Source organism: Phyllobates terribilis, unplaced genomic scaffold (assembly GCF_046119375.1).
Source record: "Phyllobates terribilis strain yellow unplaced genomic scaffold, ASM4611937v1 Scaffold_1__5_contigs__length_1240528914, whole genome shotgun sequence".
In the NCBI taxonomy this organism is placed as follows: Eukaryota; Metazoa; Chordata; class Amphibia; order Anura; family Dendrobatidae; genus Phyllobates; species Phyllobates terribilis.
In genome coordinates, this window is record NW_027362761.1 from 422,087,752 (window position 1) to 422,103,745 (window position 15,994).

Consider the following 15,994-nt stretch of genomic DNA (forward strand, 5'->3'; position numbering starts at 1 on the left):
ACCCAAAGTCCCCATTACCGTTATGAGAGCCACAGCTTCCCACAAAAATCACATGGAGTCATATACTTACATCCAGGGGTTCGCACCTTGCCATGATTCAGTATTCTCACATCAAGCACTCCCACAATGCTATCACATCCAGTTTAAAGCATCTCCTTTGACTGGAAGCATCATCCTATCCCTAGATTACTATACTTAATTTATCTCTAAATCCCCAAGGCCAGAATATGTGCATTCAGATTTGCTCTTCTGTGTGGGGCTACTCACAAAACATTTGGAGATCTGCTCTTCATAGGTGTTTGCTAGACCTGGTGCTAATTCACCAAGCTGCAGACAGCCACGAGCCACACCTCATAGGCCACAGAGCCACAGGTTGGGGACCCCTGCACTATACTATGAAAAGGAGTTAACCCGTTAATGGAAGACTGCACCACTATGGGGTGGAGAAAGGTATAATACTACCTATTGCTCCAATAGATTACTAGAGTAATCAGTATGATATTTGAGTGCTATACCCAGACATCACACGATCCTCAGTAGTTCAGATGTCAACTAAAAGTTCACCCATACACATGAGTTTAACGCTGGCCAAATCCCACAATTTCAACTGGTTCAACAGTCTAAAGTTTAAGGGTCCTCCAACAGATGATTGTCTGGGAGATAAGGACCATCATTGTCTGATTTTAGACTGCCGATCCTGATGTCCTCTTGAGCTTAGCCACCGCCTCCGCACAGTGAGCTCTCCTATGTATGGGAGAGATCTGCCGACCAAACGATCTCGTCTGGCAGCCATCTAAATTTTATAGTGTTGATAATTGGAACGATAGATGGGTATGTGGAAGCACAAGGGCTATAAGGGGACAGGCCCACATTCACAAACACCTTTAGATTTTTGTTGGTTGCTTGTAATAACATCATATTATATTTACATTATGTTTTATTAGATATTTTATCTGATTGATTTATCCAAGAACGCTTTTTCAGTTGTCACTCTGGTTAACTATGGCCTCTCCGCTATGTTAGATGTCATGTTGTCTGCCAGGTCTCTTTACAACTCCGTACATTCGCCTCAAAAGCCCCAAGATTTTTTCATTTCATTAATTTAATGTATGTGTCTTTTTTATTTTGCCCTTGGCCTGAAGATAACCTGTCTGATAATTTTCCCATTCACCTTTGACGTAGTATGATAATCCAAGAAGAAAATTATGCCCCAGCTAGTACATAAGTTTTCTGAAATCTGACGTTAGTGATCTATGTCACAGGGATTTTGTTTATTTTCTCTGCCGTAGAAGACATGCGAGCTTATCCTTTTCGTTACAAGTCCTTTGCTTTTTATATCTCCTTTATTCTCAAGTTTAATCACAGATGGCATGTAGCACCGATCAACTTTTATAATGCAGCAGAGATTTAAGGTCAGCAATGGGTCAGAGAATTAAGTGCTACCTTTGAGATGTCAAGATCCTCTGTGTTTGTCTTAAGATGATGTACAGTAGCTGGTCTAAGATATTGATTTGGTATTTCCCTTCTTCCTATGGTTTAGTGAGCAGTGTATCGAGGCATATGAATTATTGCTGTCGCTTGCAGAAAGTGAGCAGTCTCTCATTCTGGGACAGTTCAGAGCTGCTGGAGTTGGAACTGTAGGTAAGAATTATTCTCCATCACAAACCTGAAATCTCTGTCAGATAACATACTATTTATTGTGTACCTTCATGCTCCAACATTTATGGTCAATTGCACAACATTTCCTTGGCTGTGACTGACTTTTTGCCTGAATCTGAAACACGGAAGCCAGCCAAAGCATTGACATGTTATAATTCATGCTGCAATTGACAGTAGTAATGGTGTCCCATTGGGTCTTTATATCTATACATTGGCATGTAAACATATAGCCATGTGATTAATGATCTGTCGTTCACCTTGCATTCAATGTGCATCTAAATAAATGAAGTGACCGTATGCCAGGGATCAAAATATCCAGTGGGTTCATGCTTTCTAATGGAACCTGATTCATCGTCCCAATCCACATGGTAGTACTCAAGTGAAACGAGGAAGGCCGCACTCGAGTATTCTTTGATGCAGAATCATATGTTAACTATAATCCAGTAATGCAATGTTGCAGAAATTTTCACCATTGAATTAAAATTGTAATGTTAACTGCAACTTGTAAAGCCTGCAGCAAACTATATAAAATACCCCCCATGTGATTACAGAGACTTGTCTGGAAAAAATAAGATATTGAAATAGTTTGTCTTTTGATTATTTTTGTAAAATGCATATTGATGTGCCAGTTCAGTAGTGTTGCTTTTACATCACAATTTATGTAATCAACCATGGCATGGTCCAAAAAGTCTGGTGCTCCTATGGTTAAAGGGAACCTGTCACCAGGTTTGACCGATATGAGATAAGCCCACCATCTTTCAGGCTTGACATACAGCATTCTATAATGTTGTATATGCCCCCAACTTTACCTGCAAGACCAGAAAAAGAGCTTTTATTATATTCACCTGGGGGGCCGTCCGGTCCGAGAGGCGTCGCTGGTCCTGGTCCGACGCCTCCCTTCTTCTTGTGATGCCACCCTCCTTCTGTGCTTCGTGTGGATGACATGTCCTATGTCATCCATACAGTGTCCCTGGCATCATGCTTCTGCTCAGGCGTACTTTTCTGCCCTGGCTAGGGCATTGTAAACTACTGCCGTGCGCAAGCGCCGGAACTCTTTGACCTTTCCCAGTACATGCGCACTGCAGTACTTAGCTCTGCCCTTTTCAGGGCAGAAAAGTACCCCTGCGCAGGAGTGCGATGCCGGGGAGACTGTGTGGATTACGTACGGGACATGTCATCCACACGAAACAAGAAGGAGGACTGCATCGCAAGAAGAAGGGAGTTGCCCCTCGGACCCAACTGCACCCCACAGGTGAGTATAATAAAAACTGTTTTTCTTGTCTTGCAGGTTGGGTTGGGGGAGATAATACAGCATTACAGAACACTGTATATCAGAGCTGAAAGGTGGTGGGCTTATCTCATATCGGTCAAACCAGGTGACTGGTTCGCTTTAAGATCTGAGCATTTATAATACACTTCTGATTAAAAATAATTTTTGTAGTATTTGTTTAAATGGTCTTTTGTGTTGTTTTCTATCCTTACATATACGATTAATATACGTTTGAGTATTTGATTATCTAACATGCCTATTAAAGTGGTTTTCTGGGCTCACGGATTATTAAAACATTGTAAATCCTATCAATTATGAAGAAGCTTCACACTTTACATGCTGTTAAAATTCTGCTGTGTTCCTGAGCGGTCATATGTGTTCGCTCCATACTTCTGCTGCAGTCGTTGAAAACACATAATTTCCTGTCTGAACAGCTCAGCCAGCAGCTCTGAATGGTGATTTCATGGGTCATGGACTGTGATCCTCAGCAAGCTGTGAGTGACTGGAGATGTGCACAAAGAGAGGACACTGACATTGCAGGCGCCACACAGAACATGTAATCTTATCAGCTTGTTACTTTAGCCAGAAACAATGGAGCTTGGTGTCCAGAGTGCTGGATTACATTAGAATAAATGACTACATTATGTGACTCATTGCTCTCCTACAGCACACCGAGTCTGTGTGGTACCAGTGTCAGCACCTGTAACATTACTTGCTACAGGAGAGTCTCAGAATAGTACAGACTACTAGTGATGATCGAGTATGTTTCATTAACCCTTTTGGCGAGCACGTTCGGGTGCTCACCGAGTATTTTGGCATGCTCGCCATTTCTTTTATTGTTGCCGCGTGTGCAAGTGTCACGTCTGTTAGACAGCTGTAACACATGCAGAGATTGACTGTTCGACAAAATACTCAGCGAGCACCCAAGCGTGCTTGCCGAAATGGTTGATGAAACATTACTTGATCATCACTACAGACTACATGAAGTGGGAGGAATATTGGAATTAAGAAACTTTGTGCAGTAAGTTATCCATCTTCAGACAGTATAGGAGTCTCAAGATGGTGCTTTGTAGGTGGAGTGGATGAGTATGTAAAGTGGGAGTGTGGGAGCTATGTGGTACATACAGGTCTGCCTCTTGGGAAATGTAGTTTGGAGACACAGAGGAAGAGCTGGCAGGAAGTTCAGGACGTAAACAATAACAAAGTACAAGGGTGGCTCCAGGGGGATCTAAGGGAGATAAAAATGGAAAATAAAGGCAACTGGGGCTTGGGGGCTCATTAAAGTGACATCCAGATAGGCATCTTGTTTTTATATATTTTTCGTGTGTGTGTGTATTCACACAGGCATGAAATGTCTTAAACAAATGAAGTTTTTTTTAACTTCATAGAATTTGCCAGGTAATGGAAACAGAAACAAACAGAAATTTTCATACACCTGACATCCAGGCTTCGTAGGCCCTTTCCTACAGATCCTTCACCCAGACCTAAGGTTCAGAGGTTCTCCACAGCCAGAAAGTTATGAGCAGCTTTGCTGCCCTTCTAACTCCAGCCAAACCTCCCGCCCATCACCAATCATTCCTCAGTGCTGGAGCCTTTTTCAGGTGTACCATGGTGAAACATCCACTCACAGACCTGTTGGCAGTAGACGCTATCTTGCTCCCTGTATATATATATCTATAGATCTGTCTGTCTGTATATATTATTATAATTTGTTCCCAGACTGCTCTTTTAATTTACAATAAGAAAGCACAGCAGCACACTTTAAGGGCCAAGACATATGCAAACACTGAGAACATAAGAGCTAAACTGCATCATTGCTAAATAAAATGTACTTACAAAAAATGAAGGCTCTTAGCACATAAATTGGCCAATTGTAGGCTTCTAGCCCAAAAGAGGCATGTTTGGGCCCATTTACATTGTGGGCTTATAGCTCAAGGGAGGCATGTTTAGGAGGATAGATACCCATCATGCGGAGGCTACCTTGTCGTGGTTGATGGGCATACATGAATTGGCCAATTTATGCTCTAAGAGCCTTCATTTTTTGTAAGTACATTTTATTTAGCAATGATTCGGTTTAGCTCTTATGTTCTCAGTGTTTGCATATGTCTTGGCCCTTACAGTGTGCTGCTGTGCTTTTTATTGTATGTTATGCAGTCATTGCAGTGTGCACCTGTTCACACCATATGGAGGTGCTGGTCAGGTTTTTGGTTTTCTTACTCTTTCAATTTGTCACTTCTCAGGTGATAATTCCGCATTCAATAAATGGATGTATAATATAATATAATGTAATCTGATCGCTTGGCATAGTCACATGGTTATTTATCTAATGAATATTTCTGATTTATATGATGAAGCTGAACAAACCGGGGATGAGAACATCACCCAGATGCTGAAAAGGGCACACGATTGTAGAAAAACCGCAGAGAATGCTGCAAAAGCTCTTCTGATGAAACTGGATGGCAGCTGTGGCGGTGCCTTTGCGGTCACAGGATGTAGTGTCCAGCCATGGGAAAGTCTGTCGTCAAATAGTCATACAAGGTAGGGGTTAATATACACGCCCTCAATGTTTATCTGAATGACCTATTGTATGGATATGCCTCAAATCTTAACAGTGTGGAAAATGACATTTCAGTGACTCTGCTGATAGTTTAACACACTTTTTTTTTTTTTTTTTGCTTTAAAGAATTTACTGGCACCAAAAAGAAATTAGCATTTCACCTGAATATAGCATCAAAAGGATATTAATGAAGTATGTGAATCCTAGTTATGAAAAACACTCCTTTCCAGGTTGAATTGCACAAATTTCTCAAACCTGAGTAGAAGATTGCCCTATACATTTTGTCACTGTTTCAGGCATTTGTGCCTTCCGGTGGTAAAGAATTATTGTGGCTTGTGTGAGGCAGTGACCGGGATCATATACGAGGGACGTTATTTATCCCCCAGAATGTGTACAGAGACCTATTAAATCCATTGGAGTGCATAGCAGTCACAGACACAGCTGCTGCTGCAATGCAGGAATGAAGGTGAGCATTGAGCTGGTCAGGCTATCTGGCTAAGGCAGATTAAGTAAAACCTGGCAGGGCCTTCATTTCTTGGGGGAGGCTACAGGAGGCAGTGGGGCGGCCTCCTCCCTCCAACCCGGGTTTTCCAATGTCTCTTGCCTCAGGTCCTTTAAAAACCCTGCATTAAGGATTAGTGTTGTTCAGTGTGGGACCTGCTAGGAGGATAGCAGGAAAGCTCGGCGGGCCTGTGAGCAGCTGAACCCACGCCTGGGAAGGCTCTGCACCAATCAGGCTCTGAGCGGCCAGCACAGCCGTTGCCCCCGGCAACCATTGTTATTGACTTGTGTTAACCCAGCTGCGAACCCGAGGACTTTCTGTTTACCCGTAAGTTTTGCTGAATAAAAGCTGCTTATGTTGGACTTGCTTGGGTCACTGCCTCAGTTACTGCACGGTGTGAACACTGCCACCTTACACTTGATACAACAAACCCTGGACAGCAAGTCTAAGGATCTCGATCACTGAAAGTGGGTGTTTGTGTATATAGAGGTATAGTAGGCAACATTGTCCAATTTCTGAGATGAGAACACCACAGACAAAGCAGCCTAAAAGACTGGCACCGGGTACTTAATTTATCGCAGCTGAATGTGAATTTACAAAGCATAAGCACTGTATTATATAGGGAAGGTATGATTAGAGTTTGGTAATTTTGATACTTGTCTAACGTGAAACACTAATTTGTCTGGAATTTTGGTTTTTATCCATATTAAGTTTGGTGAACCTCAAGGACATGAAATAGAAGACGGTTGCTATACAATTTAGCAGTTTGGCATAATAAGGCAAAAAAAAAAAAAAAGAACACTAATATGCCATAAATGTGTAATATATGCAGGTCCCACCTATGTAGCCATCCTGGTATCGGGATAGGTAGGAGAAAATGAAAGGGAATGATAGATCTTTAATAGTGACAGATCAACAGTTTCAATCATTAAATCTTTTCACTGATAAGTCAGAGATCTGCCATAACTGTCCCATTCTCATGTTTCTGACTGCTGTAACCCTTTGGTTTGTAATGACTCTACTTGGATTTTTTCAATTGATATCAACTATAATGGGGCAACCAGCGACCCTTGGACAGAACCATAGTGGCATGATGCCTACCAGTGCTGCTACCATTTCATGCTGGGGTTCTGATTTCTCAAAGAATATTTACACCAAATACTAAGACATGGAAGATGACACCACACCCTCATAATAATTTATATTGAACGTAACATGCAGTAGTATATAGGTACAGATTAGAGTCTTAAACTAGATTATATTACTGTTTTGTGATGCTGTATCAGGCTCGAGATGTATTAAAAATGGTTCACCAGACCTGTAATATCATGCAGTGGAGAAATTGTATAATTTTCATATTATCCAATCATGTACCATTCAGATCACAATACCATTTTATTTAATTGCCTTTTAGCAGAGTCACTGATCTAATTTCTGAAGTGCGTTATCAATGAGATATGAAGAATTACTAATTAGTTAATGAGACACTTAAGTTGATTACTTTTTTTATTGCATAGTAGTCGACACATGTTTCCTATTTTATTTTATTAAAAACCTGGAATCCTTCCAGCCCCAATGGCATTATTTGAAAAAAAATAAATAAAAGTATTTTGTACATTTTAGTTACTTTTTGTGAATAACCTGTGTTGCTAATTCTCCTTCAGATTCAGAAATACTGCAGGACATTCTGGTTATTAAGCGGTTACTTAAAAGGGAGAAGTCGTAGTTTTATTTGAGATAAAAAGTTTATTCGAAAATCATTTGAGTTTCACCATCTTTAGTTAGAAAATAGTCGTCATCAATATTTCATAATCGTAACTTCATGCCAAATGGAAGAATGAGACTTTTTTTGTCTTTAACAGTACAGCGGCTGCTGATTAATGCTTGAGGAGCTGTGCAACTTAATACAAGACATGATGGGATGCTATTCCCTGGCTGATAACTGAGATCATTCAGCATTCCAGGCAGACATGTTAATGGATGACCTAACCCTCAACCAGCCGATGATTAGCTGTCCTCCTGAGATCCATGAGGCTGTTTTCTAATGCAATCCATATAGAGAAATATAGGCTGCTCTTGTAACCCATTCACTGCCAACACAGGCTTCTTACTATTACATTGCTGTTACATTGTGCCTGCAATGCAATATTCTCTGTATCTGTGAACTCATAGGATGGGACCTCATTTGTTGAGATGCCTAAATCTTTTTGTTACTTACACCCAGTACACACATTGATGTTAATCTCAAAATATATCAGAATTTGGGTGCACTATAGGTCCCATGTTAATTCATGGTTTTACATGCGTTTTAAGCCTCACAAAATATTTTGAGGGGGTGGGGGTGGTTAAACGGAGAGAGTCTTGAGCTGGCGCAGGATTAAAGTAAGTCACTAACTTACCATGATGTACCAAATCTATGACACAGTATGATAAATTTGTTGCATCATCTGCATTATTTTTTCTGTATTGACTACTGATCTTTCCACAACCCGTGCTAGTAAAAAGAAGTAAGCCAGCCAGCTAAAGGAGTTTTCTTGTGTAAGAAGAAAAGTCAGCAGTCACTCTGTGATTGCCGAATCGTGGCAGTATTTAGTGGGCACACTGTCAGAATTCCCCTTTGTTCCCCGTGTGAGTGTGCAGTCACGTGACCACATGTATGTGATTTGCATACTTGCAGTCACATGCCTACTAGTCTCATTCAGCTTTTCAATGCTCTTCTATTCAGAGAAGCAAGATGAGGCTAGTCAGCACGTGATCGCAAGTATGCAAATCGCATACATGTGGTCACATGACCGCACACTCACACCGGGGAACACAGAGGAATCCTGACAGTGTGTGCATCACACACTGTCACATTTCGGCAGTCTGCAGCCACAGAGTGACTGCAGACTTTTCTTTTTAGTTTGAAAAAACCCTTTAATTTCCATGTGCTCTACAATATATACAGTATATAAATTGGAAACGTTGATTTTAGTTTCAGATTCCTAATATATACACAGTCGCTATGGAGATTACAATTTAATTTCCTACTTTAATGAGCAGAGGTTCACCTTGGGGAATTTATGGTTATGTATTTCGGAATTGCTTTTACATGTATTCCCTAGTCTAGATGTAATATTAGAATTACTTCCTTTAGTAAATGCACATAATTTTGATGACAAAACAGGTTAGCTTTGGAAACCATAAAATTCCAAGTAGTTGCAATTGTTGTATGTACGGTATATTTCTTTCACTCTATCTCTCTCTTTCTAGAGAGAGGGAGTACGATGGAAAATAAAAATAAAATACTGCTAAAAGTTGTTAAAAAAAATTATATATACTGTAAGTAAAAATAGATTTAAACAGATGATTTTCTGATGACATATTAACATCAAATGTTGCTCAGGTGTTAGATATGCCTTACTCCCACAAAAATTATAGCTATGTCAATGGTGACAATTTGGGCAGTAGGGTGGCTGTTGCTTTGCAGCGCTGGAGTCCTGGGTTCAAATCCCACCAAAGACAACATCCACAAGGAGTTCTTATGTTCTCCCAGTGTTTGCGTGGGTTTCCTCCGAGTCCTCCCCCAGGTTTCTTCCCACACTCCAAAGACATACTAATAGGGAATTTAGATTGAGTCCCAATGGGACCAGCTATAACAATATCTGTAAAACGCGATGTTAGTAAGCATGATAAATAAATAGTGACTTTAAGTGATAACCACATCACACCGGTCTCTCCGCTTCCTCTGCTTATGGGGATGGATATGTGACCACTGCTGTCAATCATTGGCTGCAGCAGTGTACAACACATAATTGCTGTGGTCAGTGATTGGCTGCAGCTGGAACATGCATATCCCCACCAGCAGAGAGTGTTCGGACACAGGAAGGGCATCAGTGAGTGAGTATACTGTACTTTTTACTGCACATCTTTCATGCAAGTTTTTTGTTCCTTCATGTACAATTAAATATGTTTATGTCCTTTTAATGCCTTTATCAGAGAGACGTAGAATTTCCTCTAAATGTAGAGGAAGTACAACAGCAATGATTCTATAATAGCCCAAACCTGTGTGTGCTTCGGTTAGGAATTACCAAATTTTATAAGAAATCCACAAGAAAATGTTGTGTGGAAGCACTACTCTAGAGCCTCTCCACAAACAGCCATTCTCCTTGGCCAACAGGGCTGTGCAGTCGGTGTCCATTTTGGTGGAGTCGGTATAAAATGAACCAACTCCAAAAATATATAATAAATTAAATGTTTTTATAAGAATTTGAGAAAGTTATGAAACGTCCTATAAATGTCTGTTCTGTTCCTGATCTAAGGATCTGGTCTTTTAGTTCAGATGAATCTGTGCTGCACTTTATGTACACGCTCAGTAGTGAGTGCTGTGGAGTTGGAAAGCCAAAACCTCCCTGACTCCTAACTACACAGCCCGGCCTCACTACTGAGCATGTACATAAAGTGCAGCACAGATTCATCTCAACTAAAAGCCCAGATCCTTAGATCAGGAACAGAACAGACATTTATAGGACGTTTCATAACTTTCTCAAATTCTTATAAAAACATTTAATTTATTATATATTTTAGGAGTCGGTTCATTTTATACCGACTCCACCAAAATGGACACCGACTCCACAGCCCTGTTGGCGAATGCTACTAGATATTTGAAGCCAAGTAATTTGTAAAAGCATCATATTTTTGTTGTGCTCAATATCAGTCGGGCACAGCTAGAGGATTGAAATCTGGAGTGGAGCCTGCCATTCTGGATGAGCGTGTGAGCACAGGAACTGCAGCCAGAGTGAGCACGCAGCAGACAAGGCAGATAGCCTACAGCCAGTTTACCCATTCGGCTGATCTGTTCTCCAGAGGTATGCTGGTTGGCAGAGTACAGCATATCCAGCAGGGAAGGGGTTAGATACAGAGGTCTGCATGTGACCGTACACAATTATTTTCTTCTTTGTGATTCAGGGCTTTGTTAATTCTATTCTCCGCATGCTTCTCGGCTCTCCTTGTTGACAGATTGACAGCCATTGGCCTAGCTTGGAGCGGAGCAGAAGTTTCGTTTTTTCCAGCCTTGTGTCAGGGGGCTTTGCTGGCATCTTTGGGAGGGAATGCTTTTCTGTGAACACTTTAATAATTAGGATAGGGAACAGTTTCCAAAATTCAGAATAGAATTTTTATTAAACAATTCTGCCAAAGTGCACGAACAAAAGTCTGTCCCTGGTTCATATTATAGCATAGTGGCCTAGAGGTTTATATTTAAGGCACCTTCATTTCATTAATTATGGCTTTGTTACTATTATAAAGAATATGACTAGAATAGAGTTAAGCGGTTTAGAGACACCACGTGGAAGATGTATTGGATTAGCCAGCGAATGGTACTGTGCTGTAATGTGGAGAAAAGGTGCAAAAGACAGATAACAATGTATCCAGGTAATGTGATAAGCGTCTCTGAAAAGTGTGGAGGTTGGAGAACAATGTGCTTAAATAAGGAGCAGCAGGAAAGTGAGAGTGTCCATAACTGGGATTAAGTGATTATTGAAACTACAGGATTTTTGGTGAAAAGGGGGTAATGCCAGGACAGTATTACGGAATATGTACCATTATGATGATGATAGAGACATCTCACCTAAATGAAAAAAAAGTTCTCTAGACATTTAACTACCTGAGGTGTGATCACTTAGACCGTTTTATTACGTGTTTGGGAAATCTGTTCAGCCGTAGATTGCTTTTTTTTTCTTATTGGAAGGAAAATTGGATGACCGAACAAGTGAAAGTGTAAACAATCCTTAACCAAAAGACAGCTGAACATCTAATGTGTATGGGGGCACACAATCTCCCCCTCCCTTCCCGAAAGATGAAGTCAGGGAAAGGAAGCATAGTGAATTTCTATGTCTAAACCTTTTGTTTTCCCTGGAGATAAGTCACTATATTGAAAATACTTGCACACTCTGCCATACTGAGCATTCTAGTGTATGGGGGTGGAAGCAATAGTTGTTGGCCGATCGAGTATTTGCTAACAGCTGTTGAGGGTGTACCGGCGTACAGAAGAGGCAGATCTTTACAGTAATAGCGTATGCTTCTCTACAATCACTTATGCCATTTTGGTGCTACTTCATTGTCAAGGAAAGAAAATACAAATATGGTGGAACTACATTTTGTGTAGTTTATTATTTCTGCCTTTCAACTATTTTTTTTTGTAGCACAGTGTAACTGTATGCTACCATTTAACTCCTCCATGAACGACCAAGTGTGCCATAGTATCTCGTTAGCATATGACTGCCATTTCACAGATTAATCTGATGAAGTGTTAGTATCCACCTTCCAGGATCCGTCTTTTAAACATTGAAGACGTTATTTCATTTACTTATACCACAGATGAAGGTTAGTTTTTACTGTTTCACACATAAACACACATCGACCAGCTGTGGTTATTAAACCACCTGCCAATACTGTAAGTTATTATTATTATGCTTTGCTTATATAGCGCCATCATATTCCTCAGCACTTTCCAGACATTATGAGCACTGTCCCCATTGGGGCTCCCAATCTAGATTCCCTATCAGTACACTGTGTGCAGAATTATTAGGCAAATGCGTATTTTGATCACTTTGATACCTTTTATACATGTTGTCCTACTCCAAGCTGCATAGGCTTGAGAGCCAACTACCAATTAAGTAAATCTGGTGATGTGCATCTCTGTAATGAGGAGGGGTGTTGACTAATGACATCAACACTCTATATAAGGTGTGCTTAATTATTAGGCAACTTCCTTTCCTTAGGCAAAATGGGTCAGAAGAGAGATTTGACGGGCTCTGAAAAGTCCAAAATTGCGAGATGTCTTGCAGAGGGATGCAGCAGTCTTGAAATTTCCAAACTTTTGAAGTGTGATCACTGAATAATCAAGCGTTTCATGGCAAATAGCCAACAGGGTCGCAAGAAGCGTGTTGGCCAAAAAAGGCGCAAAATAACTGCCCATGAATTGAGGAGAATCAAGCATGAAGCTGCCAAGATGCCATTCGCCACCAGTTTTGCCATATTTCAGAGCTGCAACGTTACTGTAGTATCAAAAAGCACAAGGTGTGCGATACTCAGGGACATGGCCAAGATAAGGAAAGCTGAAAAACGACCACCTTTGAACAAGAAGCATAAGATAAAACGTCAAGAATGGGTCAAGAAATATCTTAAGACTGATTTTTCAAAGGTTTTATGGACTGATGAAATGAGAGTGACTCTTGATGGGCCAGATGGATGGGCCAGAGGCTGGATCAGTAAAGGGCAGAGAGCTCCACTCCGACTCAGACGCCAGTAAGGTGGAGGTGGGGTAGTGGTATGGGCTGGTATCATCAAAGATGAACTTGTGGGACCTTTTCGGGTTGAGGATGGAGTGAAGCTCAACTCCCAGTCCTACTGCCAGTTTCTGGAAGACAACTTCTTCAAGCAGTGGTACAGGAAGAAGTTGGTATCGTTCAAGAAAAACATGATTTTCATGCAGGACAATGCTCCATCACATGCATCCAACTACTCCACAGCGTGGCTGGCCAGTAAAGGTTTAAAAAGAAGAAAAAATAATGACATGGCCCCCTTGTTCACCTGATCTGAACCCCATAGAGAACCTGTGGTCCATCATAAAATGTGAGATCTACAGGGAGGGAAAACAGTACACCTCTCGGAACAGTGTCTGGGAGGCTGTGGTGGCTGCTGCACGCAATGTTGATCGAAAACAGATCAAGCAACTGACAGAATCTATGGGTGGAAGGCTGTTGAGTGTCATCATAAAGAAAGGTGGCTATATTGATCACAAATTTTTTTGATTTTGCATGTCAGAAATGTTTATTTCTAAATTTTGTGCACTGATATTGGTTTACCTGGTGAAAATAATCAAGTGAGATGGGATTATATTTGGTTTTTATTAAGTTGCCTAATAATTCTGCACAGTAATAGTTACCTGCACAAACAGATATCCTCCTAAGATAGCCAAATGGAAAAAAAAGCCCACTCCAACTTCCAAAAATATTAAGCTTGGATATTTGAGTCTTTTGGGTTGATTGAGAACATAGTTGTTGATCAATAATAAAAATAATCCTCTAAAATACAACTTGCCTAATAATTCTGCACACAGTGTATGTCTTTGGAGTGTGGAGGAAACCCACGCAAACATGGGGAGAACATAGAAACTCCTTGAAGATGTTGTCCTTGGTGGGATGTGAAACCAGGACCCCAGCACTGCAAAGCAGCAGTGCTAACCACCGTACTGCTCATTTTATGCCACCAAATAACTCTGACTCCACAGAACTTTTGACACCAAGACATTATCCAAATTCACTCATTCATCTCTCGAGCTCCAATAACAAACTGCAATGTATGGACCAGCTGCGAGTCTCAAGACCTGAACTCGACAGTCTCATATATGCCAATGAGGATGTCTTGTTCAGGTTAGGGGACATGTGGCAAGTCCGTGCATTGCGGTTTAAGTCCATGGATGAGTGAATCCAGCTTAAGTTGTGTGGTGTGGCCTTCGTGTGTCAGACTTGTTTAATGTTAAAGGGAATCTGTCAGCAGGTTTTTGCTGTTATCTGAGAGCAGCATAATGTAGCGACAGAGAGCCCAATTCCAGGGATGTCACTTACTGGGCTGCTTGGTGTAGTTTTGCTAGAATCCTTGTTTTCTCTGCTGTAGATGTAGCAGTGCTGAGATTGCAAAACTGTGTATAACCCCGCCCACACCCCTGATTGACAGCTTCATGTGCACACTGCCAATCAGTGGTGGGGGCAGGGTTACACAGATTAGCTTGACTGCTGTGCACGTGATACCTAGTCCTGTAGGGATAATCTCCTGCTGATTAATCACTGGTTGTATTGCAACTACAACACACAGACTAGTAAGTGACACATCCTTGAATCAGGCTCACTTACCCTGTATTATGCTGCTCTCAGCGTAAATGGCAAAAACCTGCTGACAGATTCCCTTTAAGTACTCCAGCTGTCAGTGGCTTTAATGTTACGGCTGATTAATGTAGACTGTTACTTAACAGTATTTTTCACTCTCCAGTTTTCTTCCTCTGTCTTTTCAGCACCACAAGTTCTACAGCCAGTAGCTGTGACACAGAGTTTACGAAAGAGGACGAGCAGAGGTTGAAGGATTACATTCAGCAGCTGAAGAATGATCGGGCTGCAGTTAAACTCACTATGCTCGAACTGGAAAGCATCCACATTGATCCTCTGAGCTATGATGTAAAGCCACGAGGAGACAACCAGAGACTGGATTTGGAGAACGCAGTCTTGATGCAAGAGCTTATGGCCATGAAGGTAAAATAAGCAGCCGTATATTCTTCCAATTCACAATTTGTTGCTGTTATTGAATTAAACTCACTGCTAGGTAAGGTAAAGAACAGTAAGACAATGAGGACGCTCCAGAGATGCGGTATATCTTTATGGACATAGGGAAATGGTTAGCAAAATTATTGTTTAACCCCTTTGTGCTCTTTCCTCCTTTTCCAAGAACTGTAACTTTATTTTTTTTGTCAACGTAGCCATATAAGGTCTTGATGTTTGCACGCCAAGCTGTAGTTTTGAATGTCACCATTTTAGCATAAAATGTACTGGTGGCTGTGGATGAGGAAGGATACCGTTCCCCTTTCTGTTTATTATGAACACATCATTAAGCTAAGTCCATGATACCTTTTTGCTACCTATTTGTTGGGTCTTAGGGAATAGTTAAAAGTATTCTCTCCTGATGAACCTATCAGAGGGGAAACGCGTTGAGTTTTACAGCATACTATACTATACCATATATTGGCTGCAAACACTGCACTTTATCTGTGACACTATATATTAATTTTTACACTGCACTTTATCCAGGCGTTATGCAAATACTTTGATATACCATTTGACTTTTTATGGACATCTGAAGCGTGATGTCTTGGGATTGGTGCAATAGTTATAACATGGTTAGGATGGAGGTATTGCTATATTGAAAATAGCTATTACTGGTATCGGGGTTCGCATGTTCCTTGTGTGATTTGGAT

At 40.9% G+C, this 15,994-nt stretch overlaps 1 protein-coding gene across 3 annotated transcripts in view; it reads left to right on the forward strand.

Annotated features, from left to right (window-relative positions):
- Nucleotides 1-15,994, forward strand: part of MCC (MCC regulator of WNT signaling pathway) — a 367,192-nt gene that overhangs the window by 315,006 nt on the left and 36,192 nt on the right. For all 3 annotated transcript variants that reach the window (XM_073677247.1, XM_073677253.1, XM_073677262.1), the window contains 3 exons: nucleotides 1,541-1,641; nucleotides 5,284-5,467; nucleotides 15,041-15,275. In XM_073677247.1, coding sequence (XP_073533348.1) covers nucleotides 1,541-1,641; nucleotides 5,284-5,467; nucleotides 15,041-15,275 — 520 coding nt within the window. The remainder of the gene's footprint in view (nucleotides 1-1,540; nucleotides 1,642-5,283; nucleotides 5,468-15,040; nucleotides 15,276-15,994) is intronic.